This window comes from Corvus cornix, chromosome 4A (assembly GCF_000738735.6).
Source record: "Corvus cornix cornix isolate S_Up_H32 chromosome 4A, ASM73873v5, whole genome shotgun sequence".
In the NCBI taxonomy this organism is placed as follows: Eukaryota; Metazoa; Chordata; class Aves; order Passeriformes; family Corvidae; genus Corvus; species Corvus cornix.
The window spans coordinates 16879109-16901284 of NC_047058.1; the positions used below are offsets into that span (position 1 = coordinate 16879109).

The window sequence follows — 22176 nt, forward strand, 5'->3', positions numbered from 1 at the left end:
GCGGGGCTCAGGACTACGGCTCCCAGCGGCCGCCGCGGCACCGCCCGGCAGCCGCAGCCCGCTCTGATTGGCTGTCGGTCCGTCGCGAGCTGGGGGAGGAGCGTGCGGCCCCGCCCACTTCCCCGCCCCGCATTCCCATTGCAGGAGGAAGGCGGCGCGCGCGGGCCGCGGAGAGGCGCGATTGGCCGAGGGGAGGGAGGGGGCGTGTCGGGGGCGGGGCCTCCCTTCCCCTGCCTGTCGGCGGGAGGGAGCGGCTGCGGCGGGCGCGGGGCCGCCATGAGGTACCGGCGGGGACCGGGGTGCGGGAGCGGGGGCCGGGGCTGGAAAGCGGAGCTGTGGGACCGCGGCTGGGGGGCTGGACCGGGAAGGAAGGGCTGGGGCCGTGGAGGGGGGAGCCGGGAGCCGTGGGACTGGCGCGGCGTGTCTGGACGCGCGGGGAAGAGCAGAACGGCGGTGACGAGGGGGATGTGTCGGTGGGGTGAAGGGTGGGGCTGGAAAGCCCCCGCGGAGCCGGGCAGGTGGGCTGGGGGACACCGCTGTGGGGTGACAGGTGACGTGGGGGTCCCTGATGTAGGGTGACAGGTGAGGAAGGGGACCCCGCTATGGGGTGACAGGTAGGCTGGGGGTCTCGGCTGTGGGGTGACAGGTAGGCTTGAGGGTTCTGCTGTGGGGTGACAGGTAGGCTTGAGGGCTCTGCTGTGGGGTGACAGGTAGGCTTGAGGGCTCTGCTGTGGGGTGACAGGTAGGCTTGAGGGCTCTGCTGTGGGGTGACAGGCTTGAGGGCTCTGCTGTGGGGTGACAGGTAGGCTTGAGGGCTCTGCTGTGGGGTGACAGGCTTGAGGGCTCTGCTGTGGGGTGACAGGTAGGCTTGAGGGCTCTACCGTGGGGTAGCACTGAAAGCTGAGGGGGGACTGGAAAGCCCCTGCACACCTGGGCAGGTGAGCTGGGGGTCCCTGCTGCAGGGTGACAGATGAGCTGGAGGGTCCCTGCCGTGGCGGGGCTCTGGAAGCTGAGCACAGTGGGAATAATTTGGAGTTGGGTTTGGGCACGGAGGAGCCGGGCTGGGGGCTGCCGGGGCAGCGTGAGGACCAGCCAGGGAGCAGGATGGGGTGTGAAGGCTGTTTTGGGAGGGCGAGGCTTCCTGCCCTGTAGCCTCTTCTCCTCGCCGTGGATCTTGGCACGGAAAACCCCCAATATTGCTGGGATCCAGCTGAGCTGCTGGCACCGCGGCTACGTGATGCTGGCACAGTCAGCATCCTCCCTGCGCGCCGTGGCGCGTCACTGGGGGCTGTGGATCCCCCCGACCTGCACCTATGCCCCCTCCCAGCCTGTCGAGGAGCTGCCACCTCCCAGTGTGGACCCCCAGGTCCCCTCGGGGGCTGCGGGGGGCCAGCTCCACGCGCGCACCGTGTTTTCCCTGGCACGATTTCCTCCTTTGGCATCAGTGACGGGAGCGGGGGCGGAGATGGGGGGAGCCTGGGGGAGACACAAATGTGCGACTGCAGCATCCTCACTCCCATGGCTGCATCCCTCGCGCCTCCTCACGGTTGCCTTAGCAACCTCCTATCGATGGGGTATTTATAGAGGATGGGAAGCCGGAGCGGGGGGGATCGGGAATGGGTGGGCGTCTGCTAGGTCAGCCTCCAGCTTCAGGCTTCTCTCAGCCTGCGTGGGGGCAGGAGGGATGCTGCTCCCCTTGGCGTCAGCCTGTGCAGCGCTCCAGCTTTTCCTGCTTGCTGGAGCCAGGGGAGGTGGCCAGGAATTTGCTTGTGGAAATAAAAATAAGCGTCTGGGGCGTCTGCCCTTCTCACCGGCATTGCTTGTGCTTGGAGGGTTGTGTGCACCTCCCTGATTGTGGCACTTGGGTGCATTGACACAGATACTTGGAAGAAAGACTGTAAATTAAATTATACAACATTAAATTCATTGCCTGGTGTGTGACGCGGGAATATCCTTATTTCTGTGTCTTTGTTCTCCTGTCCGTCAGAGGGGGGGAATGCCTGTGACAACGAGGGTTTGTGTGGGAACTGTGGCATGTTCTCTGTGCTGTGCTTTCTTTTATCCTGGGGCTTTGGGTCTTTTTGTAAAAACTGATGACAGCAGACGTGGGTCAGATGGTCCCTGCTCAGATCCTGCTCATGCCCTGTGGGGGAATGCAATGGTCCAGAGGCCTCTCACATCCCCCAGAAGGGCTCAGAGAAGTGGGGTTGGGCTGTGGGGCACAGGAAGCAGCAGACCCCTGCCATGTACTTCTGGTGCTCTGCTGCTTTCCCTCGCTCTTGCTTCGTCTCCAGACTGAGGTTTGCAATCTGAGCTTCCAAAACTCTTGGGAAGAAGCTGCTTTGTCCCTCTGGACACAGCTCCAGTCTTGCATGCCTTCTTGCCACTTACGGTGTAGGAGCCTTGGAAAGCACAGCAAACCTGATGTTGGCAGGGAGAGGTGCTCCATTTACTGGAAGGTGGCTGTTGTGAGGTGTGCTAGTGAGCAGCACCAGCCCTTTAGTGTGCCTGTCTTCTGTGTGAAAGGAGAGCTGTGTTTCCAGCCCTGCTGACCCTGTGAAGGGCTCTGTGCTGTCCCTGACCTCACTCCAGCAGAGCAGATCCAAGTGCTTCTGGAATAACTGGGTATCTAAAGCCCTGGACCTGAGACCAGCATGTGGTTTAGTTCCTGCTGTTTCTAACCATGCTTGCTCCTTCATTTGCAATAAATCACTGTAGGAGCTGGGCAGTCCTGTCCCCTCTGTCTCCAGACAGAGTTGTGGCTTTGCCACAGCGTCACATGCAGCAATAGTCAGCCCAGGGCAGTCTGATCCGTGGGGCACTGAGCACAGGGAGAAGACAAAGCATGGAAAACAAGCAGATATCCTTTGCTTTTGCAGGGCTTTGTTTAACTTCTGTGGGGTTTTGTTCAGTTTAGTTTTGCTTTTGAAGGACAAAAGGTGCTTTTCCAGCTGGAGAGCTGTATCCTGGGTGTGCAGGGAGCTCTGTCACTCTTGCTGCTGCCCTTAGCTTGGCCCAACAGCCAGATTGTGGGTAGGAGTTGCGGAAGTGAGAGCTGGCACGGCTGTGAAGTTGCTCTAAAATAGGATGATTGCTTCACCTGTATCCATCAATCTCTTGTGGAAGGGGAGAGCGCCAGGCTGCTCCCAGCAGTCTCTGACATGCAGGTCATCTCCTCTGCTGGTGAGAAATGGGGGTCTGTCCTTCATCCAGTTCTTCCTTTTTTTGCTTTGTTGATCTGCAAGGGCCCTGCTCCTCCCTGGGACCTGCCCCAGCACTCTGGGAGCTGAGGGTGCCCTGAGCCCCTCCAGCCCCTCCAGGCAGGTGAAGAGTGGGGAGGCAGCTGGAATGCTTGGCTCTCTTCAGGGGTACTGCTTGGCTGGGATCTGTCGTGGGTCCACCACTCAGCACCATGCGTTCTGCATGAATCTGACCCTGGGTGATGGAGGTTTGGGCTTTGAGGGGTTGGAAATTTAAGCTGTCAGTGACTCTCCTGTTTTCTTCCCTGCAGGTAGGCAGGACCCCCCCTTGGCCGAGTGAGGCAGCATGGCAAGTAAGTGCTCCCCAGGCAAGACAGAGAGGTGGCGGTGGTGTTGGAGGAAAGAAGGGGGATGTTTGACAGCCACTTCTGAAGAAAGGGGTGCCTGTGCGTTTTGGGGGCTGTTATCCTCTGTGGGGAGCAGCTGCCATCGGCTGTTAGGCCTGGGTGAGGTCTGAGGTCCGGCCTGACTTGTGCTTCTCTCTCCCCTCTGCAAGGTGGGAGTCGAGAGGAGGTGCTGAAGGTCTGACCTCTCCGGGACTACCCGGAGGCCGCAGGATTTCTGTCTCTGTGTGGTGCTTGCTGTGCAGGACGGGCCTCCCCAGGGCTCTCAGGGCTGCCTGTCTGCGCTGACATCTCTCATCAGCAGTGCTCCTCATGCCCATGACTGGCACCCTGCCAGTGCCCACCCTGGGGGCCACACTGCCCTGTGTGGCTGGTGGCAGCGGGGCTCTGTGTTCTGTGGAAGCTGCCGAGCTCAGCCCCACCCTGAGCTCGCTGTGGCACACCCAGAGCAGTGCTGGGCCAGTGCTAAAGATGGGCTCAGAGACTGGCGAGGGTGCAGGGAGTGTCCAGAGCTGAGCTCAACCCTCCCTCCTCGCTCTCCTGGGCAGCCTGCACGGAGGCTGTGTGCCCTGGTGTGATGGGAGCCTAAGGAGGAAGGCAGGGGTGAAGGGGGAGATGGAGAGATCTGTCTGGGATCTCGGGATTTGCTCGGAGTGTCGCCAGAGCCAGCTGTGAAGGTGGAGGCAGTAGCCACGCTGGGGAAGAGGAGGACCCCAGGGATGACAGGTATGCCTTCTTTCATTATCTGTGCTGTGCTTGGGGTGGGAGGGAGCAGAGATCTTCAGGCAGTGTTTTTAAAAGGCTGCTTTAATCTCCAGTTAATGAGGAGGGTGCCCAGCTGGGTCCCTGCCTTCCTCCACTGCTGCTTTTTCTCCTTCCCAGAGCTCAGGTGCTGGCTCACCAGCATTTCCCTGTGGTGGCAGTGACTCCTGCCAAGCAGTCCCCTTCATGGTGACCCTGGTATGCAGGAGCGGGATGTGGCCATGGGCAGGTTCTCCACCACACACTCCCTGGCAGCCCTGGCTGTCCCTCTGCAATAAATCACTGTAGGATTTACAGCGACAGTCCTTCCCCAGAGAAGCAGCCCCAGGGTGTCCCCCCCAAGCAGGGCAGCTGAGGTGTGGGGTTGTGTCCACCAGGTGCCAGCAGCACCCCAGGAAACCCAGCAGGGATGAGGTGAACCCAGCCCTTGCTCCTGCTTCCCCTGCCTAAAGCTCTGATCTTTCCTGAGCACCGGTTCTCCAGCTGGTGTGGGGAGGCTTGGAGAGGCACAGGGGATCAGCATTGAGGCTGCTGGGCATTGGAAGGTCCCCTCAGCCCTGTGGTTTGGGGACAGGGCCTGCTTGGCTGTCTGCTCTTCATGTCAGTTGGGGATCCAGCTGGAGATGAGAGGCTCAGTGGCTTTCCTGCTCTGGTCCCAAGCCACGTGTGAGCTCTTTGCACTTTGAGGGGAGGGAGCAGTGACTTAGTTTCTGCTCTCCTGCCATTTCTATGTCCCTGAGGGGAATTGCATGTGGGGAAGGACACACACCTGTGTCACAGCATGCTTGCAGTTGGGACAGTGCTTGTGATACCTGCCTGCCTGTGTGTCTGTTTTTATTTCCCACCATAGTGGCCAGCTCAGCACGACAAAGCAGGGAAGGGGTCCAGTGACTGCTTTCTGCAGGGATGGAAAACCCTGACAGTGAGATCTGCAGCCAAGCTTGTTGCTCTAAGACGTGCTGAGGAAGTTGAAATCCGAGTCTCAGGCTCAAGTGCCAAGGAGGAGAGAGTTTATACCATGGCCTGATCAAGGTGGGAGGCAAAGGAGGTGAGGCCAGACTTCTCCAGCAAAGTATGGGACATTTGCAGAATGAATGTTGTCTTTGTAAAATTTCATCTCCTTCTGGAAAGGCTCAAGAGAAGGTCAGCCTGCCAGCCTGGTCCCTCTCCAGCCAGAATAGCCTTCCTCAGCTGTGAAAACCAAGGCAAGCTGATCCCTGCCCTTCTGCAAGATGCCTTCTGTGCCTCTTGAAAATGCTTTTTTGGTTGTCCTTGTAAAAAAAAAAAAAAAAAAAGGTTTGCATAATAAAGTCGATTCTGAGGGAAGATCTGTGACTCACATCATTCATGCTGCTCTTCATTCACACCTCAGTGGTTCAGCCCTCTGCAAACTCTCTCACAGAAGCAAGGCATTAATAAATCACAAGGGGAAAATGCACCTACACAGCACAAAAGGAGCTCAGTGCCTCCAAGCCCAGGATGTTGTAGCACAGCAGTAGTTGTTTCTTACACCACGATCTTTGGAAATACCTGTTGATATTTCCAAATACTCTCACAAATACTTTGCTGTATTGTTCCAGCAGCAGCATACATGGAAGGTAAAGCAGAAGGAAACTTGCCTTTCTCCCTGGAAAAAGGCTCCTAAGGAAAGAAGTCAGTGGCTTTTCACTGACTGTTTTGCTTGTGGAGCCAGTATTTTGTTAGTGCCAAGCTGGTCAGATGGGAGATTGTCCCCCTGCCTCCTTTGATGCTGTTGCTGTGTGAATGGGTTCACCGTGTTGATCCAGTGGAAGACTGAGCCTGAGGGTGAAGGAGGTAAATAGGTTCCTGTGGATCACCCAGCTGAACTGATTCATCTTCCCCAGGGAAGCAGCAGGATTCTGTGGCTTGGTGGGAAGAGCTGGAACCAGCCTACAACTGAGTGTGTTGAACTGCATTGTGGAGACACTCATTCATGAAATGCGCGTTTGGATCCTGGAAGGATCATGTTTTGTGTGAAGTTTCTGCTCTCTGAGCAACAGCTTCTTTGCCTCCTGTGCTGCTGCAGGTCCTGGCAGGTGCTTGCCTCTTGCACCCCATGGAGGTGTCCCTCCTGCAGGATATGAGGGGGAGAGGCTTTGATGTCTCTCTTGCAGGCAGGAAGGTGCTGTTCCTGCTCCCTCTGGCTTCAGGACTGCATGTGCTGTGGGAAGACTTGAGGAGTCTCTCAGGCTTTGGGAGCAGAGCAAAGTTTGTGAAGCCTTTGCATCAAAACACAGTGAGGATGAGAATGCGATGCCTTGTGAGGAGAGGTTGCTCAGGCCCCTGACTCATAACCCTCTGCGCTGTCCCTGTGTTTTGGGGATGTTTGCCCTTGTTGTCCTGGGCGTGGGAGAAGACAGTGGTTTTTCTAGGGCCTGAACAGAGTCCTTGATACCACCTGAGCTTGCATGACCCTGAGCAGCTGGCAGCAGGGACACCAGCTTCCAGCAGGCTGTCATGTTTTGAACTGTCGTGTGCTGTGAGTCCCTCTCAGTGCTGGCCCCATGTCCTGGCAGAGCTCTGTGTCCCAGCCCTGTGGGGTCTTGCTCCTGGTCGGATCTCCCTTGCCCTGCAGCAAAGGGGCAGAAAGATGAAATCCATCAGGGGTAGAAGGTTGAAAACAAATATTTTTGGAGCCTTCTGTCTCTTCCTCAGTTGCCCTGTGTGGCTGCAGCTGCCGCTTCTGATGTCTCTAGCACCTCAGCCCTGACAGAAGGGCTCCTGGTGCCATATGTCTCTGGGCAGACCCCAAGAGTTCTGTGCCCCTTTGGCTGTCCAACCTGCTGTCCTACCTGATTGTAGCCCTGGGTTTTTGATGTTGGGGATGCATGTAGCATCAGGAAGCTGGGGCGGAAAGCCTGGCTGGGCAGAGGATGGGCATGGGGTTGTCCCTGCTCAGCATATTTCTGCCTTGTGTGTTGCAGTGTTCTTGGGGGCCAGGAATGCCCACTCGCTCCTGAAACGCTTTCCCAGAGCCAATGGCTTCCTGGAGGAGATCCGGCAGGGCACCATCGAGCGGGAGTGCATCGAGGAGGTCTGCAGCTATGAGGAGGTCAAGGAGGTGTTTGAGAACAAGGAGAAGACGGTGCGTTTGTCCTGCCCTGCTCCCCAGTGCATGTGTGAGGGCTCACGCCTCAGCAAGCTGGAAACAGAAGGAAAGCACAGGGGGAACAGCCTCTCCTGTTCCCTTTGTCCTCTTCTGTCTGCAGGCAGCATGTGGTGGCCTCACTTCCCAGTATGGCTTTCCTTTCCCAGGCAGTGGCCTCACCTTGGTTTTGCCAGGACACCCTGCCCACAGCTGCAGGTTGAGCTGGCGCTCCCACGGCACGTGTGGCAAATCTGTGCTGTTGTCCTTGATTCTCTAGGCTGGGGTTGGTGTGAAATACATTTTTCCCTGCTCGGTGTGGGGGCTGTTGAGGGACGTTCCCGTGACCTTTTGCGTTTGTTCCCACAGCGCCTCAGGTGTAAGGGGTGCCCCTTTTGTGGGCCTGGGGAGGGCAGTGATTATTGCTGGTGGTGGTCAGGGGGTCCTTCTCCCACCTGCAGCATGTGATGGTTGTTTCTCTGTTCCTGTCACAGATGGAGTTTTGGAAAGGCTACACCAGCTCTGTGTACTCTGTCAAGGACCCCGGGCACAGCACGGAGCGCTCTGACGCTATGTACGTGGTGGTGCCCCTCTTGGGAGTGGCTCTTCTCATAGTCATCGCCCTCTTCATCATCTGGAGGTGCCAGCTGCAAAAGGCCACCCGCCACCGCCCTTCCTATGCCCAGAACCGTTACCTGGCCAGCCGGACGGGCCGCAGCCTCCCCAGGGTCATGGTGTACCGGGAGCGGTCGCAGAGCCAAGGGGAGACCCAGTACCAGCGGGAAGCCAGCAACCGGGGCGCTGGGATGGCAGAGCCGGGGGCACCCCCCAGCCAGACGGCACCCTCTGCCCACCAGAGCATTCTGTATCTGTCCTCTCCAGACTGTCCAGTGCCACCCCCCCGCCCTCCTATGAGGAGGTGACGGGCCACCCAGAGAGCAGCAGCGGCGAGGAGACCAGCGTGTCCTACAATGACCCTCCGCCCAAGTACGAAGAGATCGTGGCCACGGCCCCTGCTGCGGGCAAATAGCGGCTCTGCCTCCCTCCTGCCTCTTCACACACTCACACTCACCACCCACCCTCCCTTCGCCGTGCCTGGGACCCCCTTTAGGTGTCCATCGGGCCTCCGTCTCACCTGTACAATCTGGTGCCATCACACAATAGCCTTACCCTCCTAACCAAAAATAGCTGTCCCCAGGTGGGGTGAGGCAGGGCTGTGGAATGGCTCTGGAGCCAGCCAGCCACCTCCTGCCCCTCACTCCCCACTCACATAAGTGCTGTAGCAGCCAGAGCAGAGCAGCAGCTTGTTCCTGGCTCAACATGGGGGTCTCCCCATGGTGCATTTGATTTCCTCACTTCCCCCTCAAACAGACATAACATTTCCCATTATTAGAGCAGCCTTGCTGCCTCGCTGGGCTGCTGCTCAGCCTCACCCCACATCCTCACTGGGCCCTGTTCTACTGCTCAGGGCTCTGGTTAGGAGTTGGGGATGCAGAATTGGTGTGGCAAGTTTTTGTCCATCCCCGCAGTTGGTGAGGCCAGCTCTGTATTTGGGGACATGTGGATTTGTTGCCAAGTGGGAGTGGGGAGCCCGGTCCACACTGTGGTGCCTGTAGCGATATTTGCTGTGTGGAGATCAGGGAGGAGCAGTCAGGAAGATGCTCTCTGATCTCCTAGATCCCTTTGGAAAGGGAGAAAGGGCTCGTGGTGGTCTTGCACCTGAGGTAAGTGACTTTGGAGTAGCAGGGTCTTTTCCTGATGCTCTCTGCTTTCCCCCTGTGGGTGCTGAGCAGCTGGAGGTCTAGCTGCTGCAGAGCTGGCCAAGGGCGTCGTCTTTGACCCCGAGCCAAATGTGGTCTCCATGGCTTTAAGTGGTGGGGATTCAACTCTCTCCTGGAGCATGGCCTATATGGTGTCTGCCCCAGAGCTGAGAGCCTGCAGACAGGCCAATCCTCCCCTCTCCCTACCCCAAACCTCTCTGCCCTGCCTGGCCCCTCTCTTTGGGGCTCTTTGTCCTCCAGAGTCGGTAAAGCGGAATGCGAGACCCCACTCTCCTCTGGTCCCCACCTGGTTTGGTGTCCAGGGTGTGGCATGGAAGTCCTGCTGACAGGGGCAGGAGCCACAAGACCACGCCTTGATAGGAGCAGGGCCAAGCCCTGCTCGGGTGGTTGTGTTGCCAGAGCAGGGCAGAGCCGGGTGCTTTGCTGTGGGATCAGAGTGTCCCCTTTTCCTGGACAGCTGCCTTTAGGGTCCAAGCAGTGGGACTGCCCTTCCCCAGTCATGTCTGATGGATTAAAACAAGGGTTGTGCTCCAACCCCCCAGAAGCAGCCCAGAAACTCCCAGCACTGCCACCACCCGGTGTTCACCCAGCACCAGCCTCTCCACCAGCACCGAAAGGCTATTGTCCATCCATCAGTGGCCTGCATCCTGCCCGGCCCCAGCGATGCTCTCGCAGCCGGTGCCCTCAGCTCAGAGCTGAGGCTTGCCCAGCGCAGCTCTTCCTGGGGCAGGACATGCTGGCACCTTGTCTGTCCCCTCCCCAGCCTTAGCAGATCGGGGTTATGGGGAGACCTGGCAGCGAGCGTCAGGGCCAGAGCCTGGAGAGCACCGGAGGGAGACACAAGGGTGCTCCGCATCCTCTGTCTTTGATGCTCACTCATTATCCCTGCAGTTTGTATTCTGTAAAACTTGGTATATTTCTGTGCAAAAAAAAAAAAAAAAAGTATTTATTAAAAAACCCTCACTGTCTGAGTGGCACAGGGTGGCTTTTTCCCACAAAGGGTGTTGTGGGGGACAATGACACCAATAACCCTGCCACGGCTGCAGGAGCGTCCCCAGAGCGGATGGGAATGTCTGGGAGTGAACCCCACACATCCAACTGGAGCCTTGAACTTCACTTGGGGTTGTGTTGTACCCTCTGTGAGAGCTGAAGGGTGTCCTGTGAGCCCCAAGCAGTTGGCAGCTGAGGTGCAGAAAGTTTTTCCGAGGGTCTTTGAGGGGATTGAGGAGCACAGGTTGTCCTGCCGTCCTCTGTGTGCTCCTAAACCCCTTAGATAATCCCCTTTAAATAGCAAGACTAGGGCAGCGGGGGATTTATTTTAAATCCTTTCAAACCCAGATTTTACGGTCAGGTCTTGGACCCTGTCTCCATTCAGAAGTGTTTAAAACTGCCGTTAATCCCAAAGGGATCATTTTATCGCCTCGGAGGGGCAGAGATTAGCTCCGGCACAGGGCGGCCCGGGGCTGTGCCGGGCCGGGGGCTGCCGGGGGCGGGGTGTGCCCGCAAACGTCCCGGGGATGGGGACACGGGGAACGTCTTGGCTTCGGTTCTGCCCCTGGCAAGAGCAATCCCTGTGTTCTAGCAGCGGCTGAGCAGGGCTGGGGACAGGGCGGCTCCCGGGGGAGGTGGCACCAGGGTGAGTCGCAGCGCGTTAATTACCGGCTGCGGCTTTAAGCGAGGAGGGACCGGCCGGATACCGGGGGGGCCGGGCTAATTACCGGGGGGCCGGGCTTGTTACCGGGGGGGCCGGGCTTGTTACCGGGGGGCCGGGCTAATTACCGGGGGGCCGGCCTGGATACCGGGGGGGCCGGGCTAATTACCGGGGGGCCGGGCTTGTTACCGGGGGGCCGGGCTAATTACCGGGGGGCCGGGCTTGTTACCGGGCTTGTTACCGGGAGGGCCGGGCTGGATGCCGGGGGCTGGGCTCATTACCGGGTGGGGCCGGGCTGGTTACCGGGGGGCCGGGCTAATTACGGGGGGCCGGGCTAATTACGGGGGGGCCGGGCTAATTACGGAGGGGCCGGGCTGCCGCCGGCGGCGCCGCCCCGTCCCGGCAGCGGGCGTGGCTGTTTACAGGTCCGACAAGTTGCGTCGGTCTGCGAAGAAAAGTAAGTGTCCCTCCCCCGCCCCGAAGTGTCCCCCTTGTCCGGCCGCACAGCCGGGCCGGGGCTGCCCCGGGGCAGGGCCGGGATGTCCCCACCGGGAGGACGTGGGACCCCCCCACCCCGTGCCTTGCCCCCGCGGGGATCAGCGCCCGCGGTGCCCGGAGCCATCCCGGGGGCAGCGGGCTCACCCCGAGCCGGGTGAGGAGCCCCTTCCCCTGCCGGTGACCCCGCTCCGCCGGGACAAGGCGCATCCCCGAGCCGAAGGGCAGAGCTGGGAGCAAATCCATTGCTCCCTCCAGCTCGCCACCCCGAGAGGCGAACGGGGGGTGCCAGACCAGGCTGGTGCCCCGCCTGCTTTGTTTGGGGTGTCCTGGGCTGGAGAGGGACAGGGAGAGGGAGGTTGTGGAGTTTGCCTCCCCAGGGCTGGTTTTCCTGGCTTGCAGGACTTAAACCTACTCCGGCTTAGTGAGCCGGAAATTCCCTGTCACTGCAAATCCAAGGAGAAGTGCCAAAGCAGAGGCTGAGCCTCTCCAAGCGAGTGGGGGGTGCTTGGCAAGAGCTCGAAAAAGCCCTAAAGAAAGTTAAAGGAGGAAATCCAGCCACTTAAGCATTTTGTTCTTATAAGTTTTGACAGCTGATTTTTTTTTTTTTTCCTTTCTTAATAGCTTGGTCTCAGAGCCTGCTCCTCACCCCTTCCCATCCCTCTTGTTCCTTGGGAGCTGCAGTGGTTTCACAGGTGATTAGAAAATGAACCCATCTGCCCTCTCCAGATTTACAGTTGTTAATATGTGCTGGTTTCCCAGAAAACAGGCTGGGAATGCAACACGGGGTGTTCAATCCTCTGAAGCACTAAAAATGAGATGGAGAAGCCTGGTGGCCTCCATGGCTGTGTACCATGGCTGGGTGTCTGATGCAGGTTTCTCCTGCGGGACTGACACATTTTGAGACCATCCCAGGAATTACTGTTCTGCTTCTGAGTATGGGGTACCTGCAAAAATCCACTTTCTTTGGGGTTTTGGGGAGAAGCAGGGGGGGTGTGTGTGTTATGAGACCCGTGGGTTGGGGCTGGGCAGGGTGGTGAGGGTGGCATGGGGCCCCCACTGGGTCCCCAGCAGTGCCTCCAGGGCAGACCCGATGCAGGGACAGCATTGCAGGGTCTGCAAGGCTGGAAGCAGGGAATGGCCACTGCTGATGCTGGGCAAATGCCTGTGTAATTAAAAGGTTTTCAGTGACAGAGGAGGAGGGAGCAGCATGAGGTGAGTGATCACTGGAAGTGCTGGTCATGGCAGGTGCAGAGCTGGTTCTGCCACCCTTCTGTACCCAGAGTCTCAAGGCCTGGCAGCTGCAGGGAGCAGTGATCCTTCTTTCTGCTCCTCTACCCTTCAGGTGAAATCCTAAAGGGTTGCAGTGGGCTGGGGAAGGTGAGAAGGTCCAAAGAGCCCTGAGGAGCAGCAGTGAGGGGGTTTTGGGCAGCCCTGGCTACTGCTGTCCCCTCTTAGGGTGGAGATTTTTTTCTAGAAGCAAAGAAGGACCTTTTTGGGCACGGTAAACTCAAAAGGTGGCAGCAAGGAGGGTGCAGGAGTGATGTGCACACGTGTCTGGAGTGCCTGGGCAGCACTGGGGTCTGCCAGCCTCAGCACCTCTTGCTTGTTGGGGTTTTCTCCTCAGCTGCAGCTTTTTGGGAAAGAATGAAGAGTGCATATGCTGGGAGCCAGGAAGGTGTATTTTGGGGCTCCTCTCCCAAAAGTGTACATTGATTGCCCTCTGCTTGTATGGCTCAGTGAAAATGTTGGGACATTGTAGCCCCAGAGCACTCCTCAAAGCTGAGCACCAAAGCCTTGCCCATGGTAACCCTGAAGCCTGTCACCAAAATGTGTGTTTTGCTTTTAGAAAACCTCAGTTTTCCTCAGAGGTGTAGATGAACACAAAAATGTGATCCCGGCCCTCCAAAAAACTTTGCTTCTGGATGGAAAAGAATTTTTTTCACTAGTTTTTAGGGTACACTGAACTGTGTGCTGAGCCATTTCCTTGCTGTCAGTTGAGGCAGTGGGTGCTAAGCAGGACACCTGCAGCCTTGTCCCTGCCAGCTGGGCACTGTGGGACATCCCATTCTCTCAGACAGCTCCTGCAGTGTCTCTCTTTTGGGTTGTTTCCTGAATTTTAGCTGTCTTATAGCATGTTGTGTTGAAAGAAGAAAAAGCTGCCCCTCTTGTCACTTTTGGAAGTGCTGCTCCTGCTGCCACTTTTCAGCTTTCTTTCCCTCTGTGTGAAACCCCAGGACCCTTGAGGACATCTGCAAAGATGTGGCCGCTTTGGGGACTGGACGTGAACCGGGTGCGCTGTGACCTGCTCTTCACAGAAGCTATCAACCAGAGGATGCAGGTTCCCAACAGGCTGAAGGTGGCAGAGAGCTGCAGCCCTGGGGACAGGAAGACAAGGACAGAGGATGTCCCTCCATCCTTTCGAATGCACATCCCTGATAGGATTTCTCTTGCAGGTAAAGCCCTGGGTTGTCTTTTGGGGTGGCTGAAGGTTGGTGGGGCACTACGGCATCCTAGGGAGTAGGATCCCTGTATAACCCCCCCCAGTCATTTGCTTTGCTAGGGGAGAGGATGGGGGCAGATAATGTAGGCACTTTTCTTCAGGAGTGTAGGACAGGATGGTGGATAGCTTGGGAAGAGGTGGGCAAAGGTCACCAACAGAAGTCTGGAGGGGCCTTAGTTCCAACGGGTGAGAAGCAAAATGTGGAGGCATCTCCCTCCATGTGTCTTACAGTTCCCTCTTGGCCTTTGGTAGGGCTCCTGCTTTGGGATGCAGGACATTTGGCCCTGTCTTTGGCAAACAGCTCTGAAGCCTTGCTGTCCTGAAGCAGTGGGTCTGCCTCTCTGGGCTGTCCAAAAAACCCCAGGCCATGGTGTTTGTTCATCTGGCACCAGACACAGCCTTCACTCTCCACATGGGTGCATCTCTCTTCTCTCCTCCCCTGAGGCCGTTCAGGTCGGCTTAACTCTTCCCTCTCTCCTTTCTGTAGAGATATCAGACACCAGTTTGAGGCCAGTCCTGTTGACCCAGCCAAGGAAGGTCCCCTCTGTCGTGGTGCATGTGTCCCCAGACCCCTCTGGGGATCTCCCTTTCCTGCCCTCAGCCAGCAGAGCCAGCGCCCAGCGCCGCAAGCGATCGGTACCGTGCGGGCAGGGACGGGGGGCCCATGGTGGGGAACGGGAGCAGTCCCAGCTTTGGGGTTCTCCAGGTGGCTGTTATCACCCCAAGCCAGGATTCATCTCCAGGAGACCCTAGGAGGGAGGGGGGGGATGGTGGGATTTCTTTCTGTCCTGGAACCAGTGCACATCTGTGTGCTGGGATGTTGATTCAGCCACATCTCCTGCTGCATTTTGTGAGCAGGGGGTAGGCTAAGGTAGGTGCAGTCCCACCACAGGCTGCTGCTGCTACTTTTAAAGTCCCTTTTCAACCTGTTTTCCTTCTTGATGAAGTATGAGGCAGAGCTGGTTCATCACTGCAGTGTAAAGAGTGCTGGGGTCAGAGCCAAAAGCAGATTTTAACCTTGTGTGAAACTCTTTCAAAGAGAGGTCCCAGGCATGGGCAGGCAAAGACATGGTTTGGCTGCTGGAGCTGCTGTTCAGCCTCTTGAAGTGCTTTAACCTCTCTGAAATTCAAGAACTGATCCTGGATGGGTTAGGCTCAGGGTTTTTGATCTGGCTAGAGTTCAGATCAGCAGGCTCGTGCTGGGACCCTCTGTCTGCTCTGAGCACATCTCCCCACGTGCACCAGCATCAGGTCACCAGGTTGGGGCTCCTGAAGTGCTCCCAACACTGATTGCTCTCCCCGTGCAGATGTGCCCCTGCAGCCCACCCAGGGCACCAGGCTGGGCTCAGCTCTGTGCTGATGTGGTTGTGTTTGATTCCCACAGGGCCATCACAGCAGCAAGTCACGGCGGGACAGGACCCCGAGTGACTGTGCCCAGCTGGCCTTGCACAGCCCAGGACAGCACCATGAGGGGTGAGCACGGGCCCAGCGTCACCCAGGGCGGGTGGGGAGCAGCATCTCCTCTCACTGGGCTGTTTTGGAGCTCTCTGGTGTTGTCCTGAGAGGGGCATGGGGGATTCCAATCAGAGCAGTGCAATGCCTGGCAAGTCATACACATCCATGAGAGGAACATGGCCTTTGGCGTCAGAGACATTTGTTTTGGGCAGCTTTGGGGGCAGCTGTGTTGTTCCTCAGGCCTCTGCTCATGGCCTTAGGCTCCAGAGTCTCTGCAGTGGGGAAATTGTCTCTGAGCTAATCCTGGAGCAGGGGCTGCTGTCCCACTAGAAGTCCAGAGCTGTCGTGGGTGGCAGGAGAGCAGCATGGCACACAGCCATGCTTGGCTTTGGAGGAGTCAAGGGGCTGCCTCTGAGTCTGGGGGCTGCCTCTGAGTCTGGGGGCTGCTGGAGAGGGTTCTCCCAGCTGATGACATCAGGGTCTGGGTGCTGGTGGCATTGCCCAGAGATGCTTGGAGCTGCTGAAGGGATGAGGGGCACTAATGCCAGGCTGTGCCCTGTTGTGCGAGGCCAGGGAGTAACAGGCGTGATTCTATGTGCACCCAGGCCGGATTCGTGTCCCCTGCCTGCTCCCAGTGCCCCACTCCCCCTCCTCATGGAGCCAGGCAGGATCTACTCCATGCAGAACATCTTCCAGACCATGTACCTCCTGGGCCAGGTGCTCTTCCACCGTGTTCAGGACTCTCTGCGAGACCCAGCACCGTCCAGGTGACTTTGGCTTGTCCTGAGCCAGCTCTGTCACTCTGCAAGGTCTGGCCTGTGCCTTGCTGAGGCGTGAGCCAGGCACGAGCTCTGTAAGCTGTGGGCTGCAGGATGGTGCTGCAGGGCTGCCTTGGCCTTTCTTTCTCACCTGTCCTGTCTGCCAGCTCTGGGTGCCTGGCCTTGGAGCACCTCACTAACCCAGCCAGGCTTGAGTCTGCTGCTCAGCTTAACACCAGTCCCCTGGGCACCCCGAGTGACCCAGCACTGCTGTGACATTGCTGGGGGGGTCACTGCTAAGCAAGGACTAATTTTTCTGTATGGTTTGACAGCTTGTTGGAGAGGAGTGTGTGAAGGGAATCGAAATCCAGAGCAGACAGCCTGAACCGGGTGCTGTCCCTGAGCCAGCCTCTCCTGCAGGCTCCCAGCAGCTTTGGCTGCGTCTCGGTCACTCTTAATTAACCTTTCCATGAACTGGCTGTACCCATCCCACAGCCAGTGCCCCTGGCCAGCGTGTGCTGTGCCTTTGTGCTCCTTGGAGCAGGCATGCGGTGGCCTCAATCCCTCCAGATGTGCTGGAGGAACCATCTCCACCACCCATGTATCTGTGCCACTGCAGTAAATTCTATTTGTTCGAAGACATCCTTGCAGCCTTAAGATGTCCCCACTGCTCTAAGGCTGCTGAGCACCTGGAGGAACATCTAAATACTTCTCATTCTCCTTGAGCAGAGCCTTTAGGCAGAAAGGGAGGAGAGCAAGCACCCATCATCGCATCCATCATCGGTGGCACGTCCTCCTTCCCTTCCCAGCTGGCTGCTGCTTGCTGATGATGCAAAGCGATGTCTCTGCTCTTAAAAACAGCAGGCTGAGGCTGTCTTCAAACATCATTTTAATTTCTTAATGATGAAGAGATCTGGTTAGTGGCTACATAAGACCTTCTCTCTCTTCTCCCTCCAGCAGTGGAGGACATTGAGGCCATGGTAGCCTGCAGAGCTGCTGTAATGCAGTGGGATGACTCCGGGGCCTCTCCCCAGGTCTTGATCTCCCTTTGAAACCAGCCACCCTCAAACAGCTCTTCTTAGTACTTTACATCCCTTCAGATGCAGACATCCCTTCAATATGACAGCTTTGTACCCCTATGCAACAATAAAATAAACAGAAAGACTGTGCTGACTTGTTTGTCCTGAAATTTTAGTGAGGTCTGGTCTCAGACAGAGGCTGGAATATCTGGCTCTTGTGACCTCTTGAAGGGTATGAGTCATCAGGATGCAATTTCTAGTCTCCACTCTAAAGGAGTTCACCTGTATCAGCTGGGATTTTGAGTCAAAAGCTGCAGGATGTGTCCTTTTTTCATGGTTCTCTGCCGGGGAGAATTGCATTTTCTTTCTGTTGTGACTGTCATTTTACACTGCACTACATTTTGTGGAGGTATTGTCTCACAAATGGAGTTTCAGATGGAGATCCAGTGAATCTCCACGTGCTCTTCTGGCTTGTCTTCACCGAGATCAGCATCGTGATGCAAACAGGGATAAACAAACACCCTCTCCTCCTCATGGTCTCCAAGGAGCGGGGTTAGGTGCTCGTTAACCCCTCAGGGATCAGTGAGTGCCTGTGTGAGCTATTGGTGTGCACAGTTTTGGTTGTAGAGCAGCTGATTTTGGGCTAGCCTATGATGACAGGAATTTTTCTTTTTCTCACTGTGCATCTACTTTATTTTGTGACTCAGTGTTGTGGACCCTGTGCCTCCAGGGACTGCCCTGGAGATCAGTGGTCTGTGCTGCCTCTGCCAGTGCAGCAGCTAATCCCAGTGCGGGCCCCTGTGTTTCCAGGGAGGGAAGAAAGTGGTGGACATTTGGGTCGCTTATTTATGTTTCAAATTGCAGGTAAAATTTGCTACAAGATCAAAAAGTGATAGCTCCCTCCAGCTGATGGCAGCTTCCTCCCCTGCTGATGTAAATGGGATCACCCCTAAATGGGATCACCCCTCCATTTCTGCACTGGTCCTGTGATACTTGACTGGCTCTAAAGATGATTTATCCAGCCCTCATTGAACTCCTGGGACTACAGAGAATGGGTGCTTAGTAGATATGTTTTCTTTGTTGGACCTTTAAAGAAATACCAGCATGTGTTTCCCCTGGTACCTGTCATGGCATGTGCTGTCTGTTTGTCCTGATCACTTTGGGTGCATGCTGTGGGGGTACAAATGTGCATGATGGGGTTAAGAAGAGATGAGTGGATGCTGTGCAGCTGCTGTTTGCTTTCTCCTGGTGCTGCACCCAGGCAGCCCAGCCCGGGGACACACACTCTGCCTGCACAGCTCAGCTCCCCGTGGCAGTGCTGCCTTTGTGGGGAGTCAGTTGCATTCCCATGAGCAGTGCTTGTCCACCTGCATCTGTGCTTTCCTTTCCCAGCTCCCAGGAGCCCATCCTAGCTGCAGAGAGCGCCTTGGAGGAGGCCGGGGTGACGGAGGTGGCAGCGATGAGGAGGCAGGTGAGATGGGGGTGAGGGGCTGCACATGTTTCCTGGGAAAGCCACAGCGGGTGGGTGAGGAGGCTGCAGGGGTCAGTTGGTCAGTCCTGGTGGGCTGGTGCTGTCAGGCTGGTCCTACCTTGAGGAGAAGCAGGAGAGGACTCACATGTGTGTTGATCCCTCGAGCTCCTACCCCGAGGGGCTGAAGGGGTGCAGGGCACAGCCAGCCCCCTCTGTCTGGTGGCAGTGAGAGGGGCTCAGATGCTCTTTGATGGGAAGAACCTTTTCCTGAAGCATCTGCTGCAGGCCCTGAGGTACTGCTGCCAATCCTCCCACACAAAGGTAGCTGCTGCTTAAGAAAAGGAGGACCTGAAGGAGGCAGCAGCTCCCATCCTTCCATCCCTTGCTGTCCCATGTTTCTGGGGTGCTGACAGCATCCTGTGCTTTGCTGCAGGGCTGACAGTGGCCCCACTACTTCCCTTGCAGCTGGTGAGGATCTCGGGGAGGCTCCGTGTGCTGGAGGAGCAGTGCCATGCCTGGAGACAGAAGGAAGCCCTGGTGTACTCCGTGATGATCTCTGCTTGCCTCATCAACACGTGGCTCTGGCTGAGAAGATGACAGCCCATGCCCGACCTCCCCTGCTCGCCCTGGCAGGATGGGTGAGGACAGGGAGAGGAGTTCTTGCCAGCAGTGAGACTCTTTCTTCTGGACTGTTTTTTTGCACTGTGGGCCCTCAAGAATCCGTGTCCTTCAGGCCTTGATGACAGTGAAGGTGTGAGAAGCTGCTGTGAAGAGCTGAGGTCTCCTAAGAGCTTGGTGGCTGGCACAGGAGGTGTCTGTCCTGTGCTGTTGCCCTCAGGCTGCCGGAGGAGATGCAAACCCAAGGCATTGGGTGTTTGTGCACGTGGGGTCCTGTTACAGTCGTAGCCTGTGGCGGGCCCGGTCCCCTGGCCACATCCCACCTTGGAGAACTCAACTCTGACCCCATAAAAGTCCTCAGCTGACTGCTGTGGTCTATTCCTCATCTTCTGTAGAGTGACTGAGTGTTTCTAAGCTTGTGGTGGGTTTTCTTTTCTTCCTTATGCAGCTGCTGTTTGGTGGAGGTAATGCTGCCAGGTGTCCTGTGCCACAACCCCTCTTCCAGGAATGGAGCTGGAGGGGCCAGGAGCTCCCATCCCTGCAGCCACAGCAGGTTTGCAGATGTTCACATCCAAAGTGACTGTAAGAGCCTTGCTGACATCTGGGCTTATCCAGGAGCTTGCTTCCTTCCCAGAGAGATTCACATGGGAAACCTCCCCATGGTGACTCTCTGGATTATAAAACCTCGTCCCTACAGCGATGGCACCAAACAGGTCAGGGAGAAAAGATACTTGTTAGGCTCCCAGTGGCACAGGGCAGCGTTGCTCCCAGGTCTTGCTGCCAAGCTGTAACTTCAGTGATGGTGCAAGGACATGGGTGAGGGAAATTCCTGACCTAGATACTCTTTAGCTATAAACAAGCTGAATTCAACAGCTCTTCTGTTTGTTTCCTTCTCTAGAGTTTAGTAACACCTGAATCTGAGGTGACTTTGAGATGGTTTCGGTGCTTCATCCAGCACATCTGCTGGAGTTGTGCCTGCAGGCTCTGGGGGCAGGTTTTGGCAAGGCTTAACAGGACTTCTCTGTGCCACCTATACCTAATTATAGCTGGATCTACATGTCATCCAGATGTCCCAGTAGCTTATTTACAGACATCAGTGCTTGAGTGTTTTCTGCTTGACACCGCGTCAAGCGTCCGTGACTGTAAATCTGGCAGCTGGACAGTGACTAATAAATAACTGTCCCAAAGTAATTGCAGGTCTGAACCTGTGGCTGATTGCTGAGCTGAGGAGAGCGCTGGGATTTATTGCAGGCGAGAGCTAGGATGGTGTGGTGGGCTCGGTGTGCTGTGCTGTGGCAGGGGGGATGTGCAGGACAGGTGGCTCCTGTGGCTTGTGGCTCAGGGATGTGGCCAGGGTCACCAGAGGACCTTGCACAACTGTTATGTATCAGGGGGTGTGAGTCGTGCCAGGAAATGAGGTAAATTGTGTGTCTGGTTTCTCTCCTTTGAGAGGTGTTAATGTGTTTTGGAGGAAGCTTGTGTTTGGGGTTTATTTTAAGCTGTGTTTTAGGGTGAGAAGGGATGACTTTGGGAGGGTACACCACCTTCAAAGTGTGGCTTGAAGATATTTGGAGGAGAAGTGGTCAAACTGGATGTGTTCTCATGGGCTAATTACTGGCACGTTGTGGAAGATGCAATATGACTTCTATGTAAGGGATAAATTCTGGTGTAAATCAGGAAACACTGAGCACAAAATGCATATTTTAATAAACTCTGTGTGTTCTGGACATGTTTCTTTGCTGTGGAGTCTGATCCTGATATCCCAGTAGGTGGGAACAGGTAAGGTTTATTCCCCTGGCAGCAGGACTGTGGCCTGCTCGTGGATGTCTCAGCCCCAGCTGCCCTGGCTGGGGGGCGGATCTCGAGGAGAAAAGTTTCTGGTTAATGCTATTCCTGTTGGGGTGTGATGCTTTTATTTCCTTTTTTCTCTTCCTTGCCTCCTCCTCCTGGCTGCTTTTTCCCAGGGCAGCGCACGTGGCGGGGCTGGGTGTCCCCAAGGGCCACTGCCACAACGACGTGCACAGCAAATAAAGTACCTTGTGCACGATGGTGCTCGAGGGAGCTCCGAGGGCAGCAGCTCCTGGAGTTCCCGTGTCCCTTTTGGAGGCAGCTGCAGGCAGGGAGCAAAAAGAGAGTTGGAAGGGGGATGTGTTGCTGCCAGTGCTGCTGGTGACCTGTCACCTGGGGTCTGTGTTGTGGGGACAAGACCAGGGTGACATCCTGTGCTGCTGGGTGCTCGCCCAGGAACCACAGCCCCAGCCAAGGCTGAGAAATTCTGTTTCTCCCTTTGGAGTCCCTGCTGCCTGGGTGCTCAGTGAGATCAGAACAAGTGGAATTTAAGGCTTTGAAGGGGAAAGTAAAAGGTGAACCTTTGATAGCAAAGATAAAAGAGACTCCTGGCGCTGGTGCTTTCAGATCAGCCCTGCACAAGGTGCAGCACTCCATGTGCCCATGAGGGAGGGATCCAGCCTCAGCCACGGCAAGGGGTTAGATCCTGGAGGAAGAGGGTAAAAGCTGACCTCTTCCTTATGGCCTTGGGGATGCAGATTTTTTGCTAACTGGGTGTTAGAATGACTTCCTGAGCAAAAGAAGAGGGCAGAAATTGGTGAAAGGTACATCTCATGATCACCTTCAAACTCTGCAGCTTTCTGATGGGACTCCAGAGCAGCACTTTTGGTCCCCTGCTCTGCCAGCACGAGAAGAGGTAAGTGGATATGAGGGTCTTAAAATGTGCCTATTTTTTCTAGTTTTTCCATCCTGGCAGTAACTGTGGCACAGCCTCTGAAACAGGGAAACAATCACCATCTTTTTTGCCCCAGGGCAGGAGGCTGAGAGGGAAGCAGGACCAGAAGGCTGGGGAGCAACCCAGGTACATACCCCGGTGTGGCAGGACCTGGGCAGAAGGCTGGGGAGCAACCCAGGTACATACCCTGGTGTGGCAGGACCTGAGCCC

At 56.5% G+C, this 22176-nt stretch overlaps 2 protein-coding genes across 9 annotated transcripts; both read left to right on the forward strand.

Moving 5' to 3' along the window:
* The first annotated feature begins 216 nt into the window (after positions 1-216).
* LOC104691630 (transmembrane gamma-carboxyglutamic acid protein 3) lies at positions 217-10230 on the forward strand. The gene is given in 5 exon segments (XM_039572037.1): positions 217-281; positions 3512-3553; positions 7312-7472; positions 7967-8291; positions 8294-10230. Coding segments are annotated over 4 exon segments (702 nt in total). The 5' UTR covers positions 217-281; positions 3512-3546; the 3' UTR covers positions 8503-10230.
* A 1045-nt stretch (positions 10231-11275) lies between these two features.
* Positions 11276-20952, forward strand: LOC104691629 (mitochondrial fission factor homolog B). 8 transcript variants are annotated; one of them, XM_039572034.1, is made up of 8 exons: positions 11276-11361; positions 12024-12094; positions 13637-13855; positions 14390-14538; positions 15287-15375; positions 15963-16124; positions 18527-18605; positions 19071-20952. In XM_039572034.1, exons 3-8 carry the CDS (start codon positions 13660-13662, stop codon positions 19200-19202), a joined length of 807 nt encoding a protein of 268 aa, XP_039427968.1. In that variant the 5' UTR covers positions 11276-11361; positions 12024-12094; positions 13637-13659; the 3' UTR covers positions 19203-20952. The 8 variants fall into 8 exon arrangements, 7 of the variants coding, with proteins under 7 accessions (XP_039427968.1, XP_039427969.1, XP_039427964.1 ...); XR_005604688.1 differs by lacking the exon at positions 11276-11361 and adding an exon at positions 11389-11556 and having other exon boundaries at positions 17999-18605; positions 19071-19090; XM_019288075.3 differs by lacking the exon at positions 11276-11361 and adding an exon at positions 11392-11556.
* The last annotated feature ends 1224 nt before the right edge of the window (positions 20953-22176 follow it).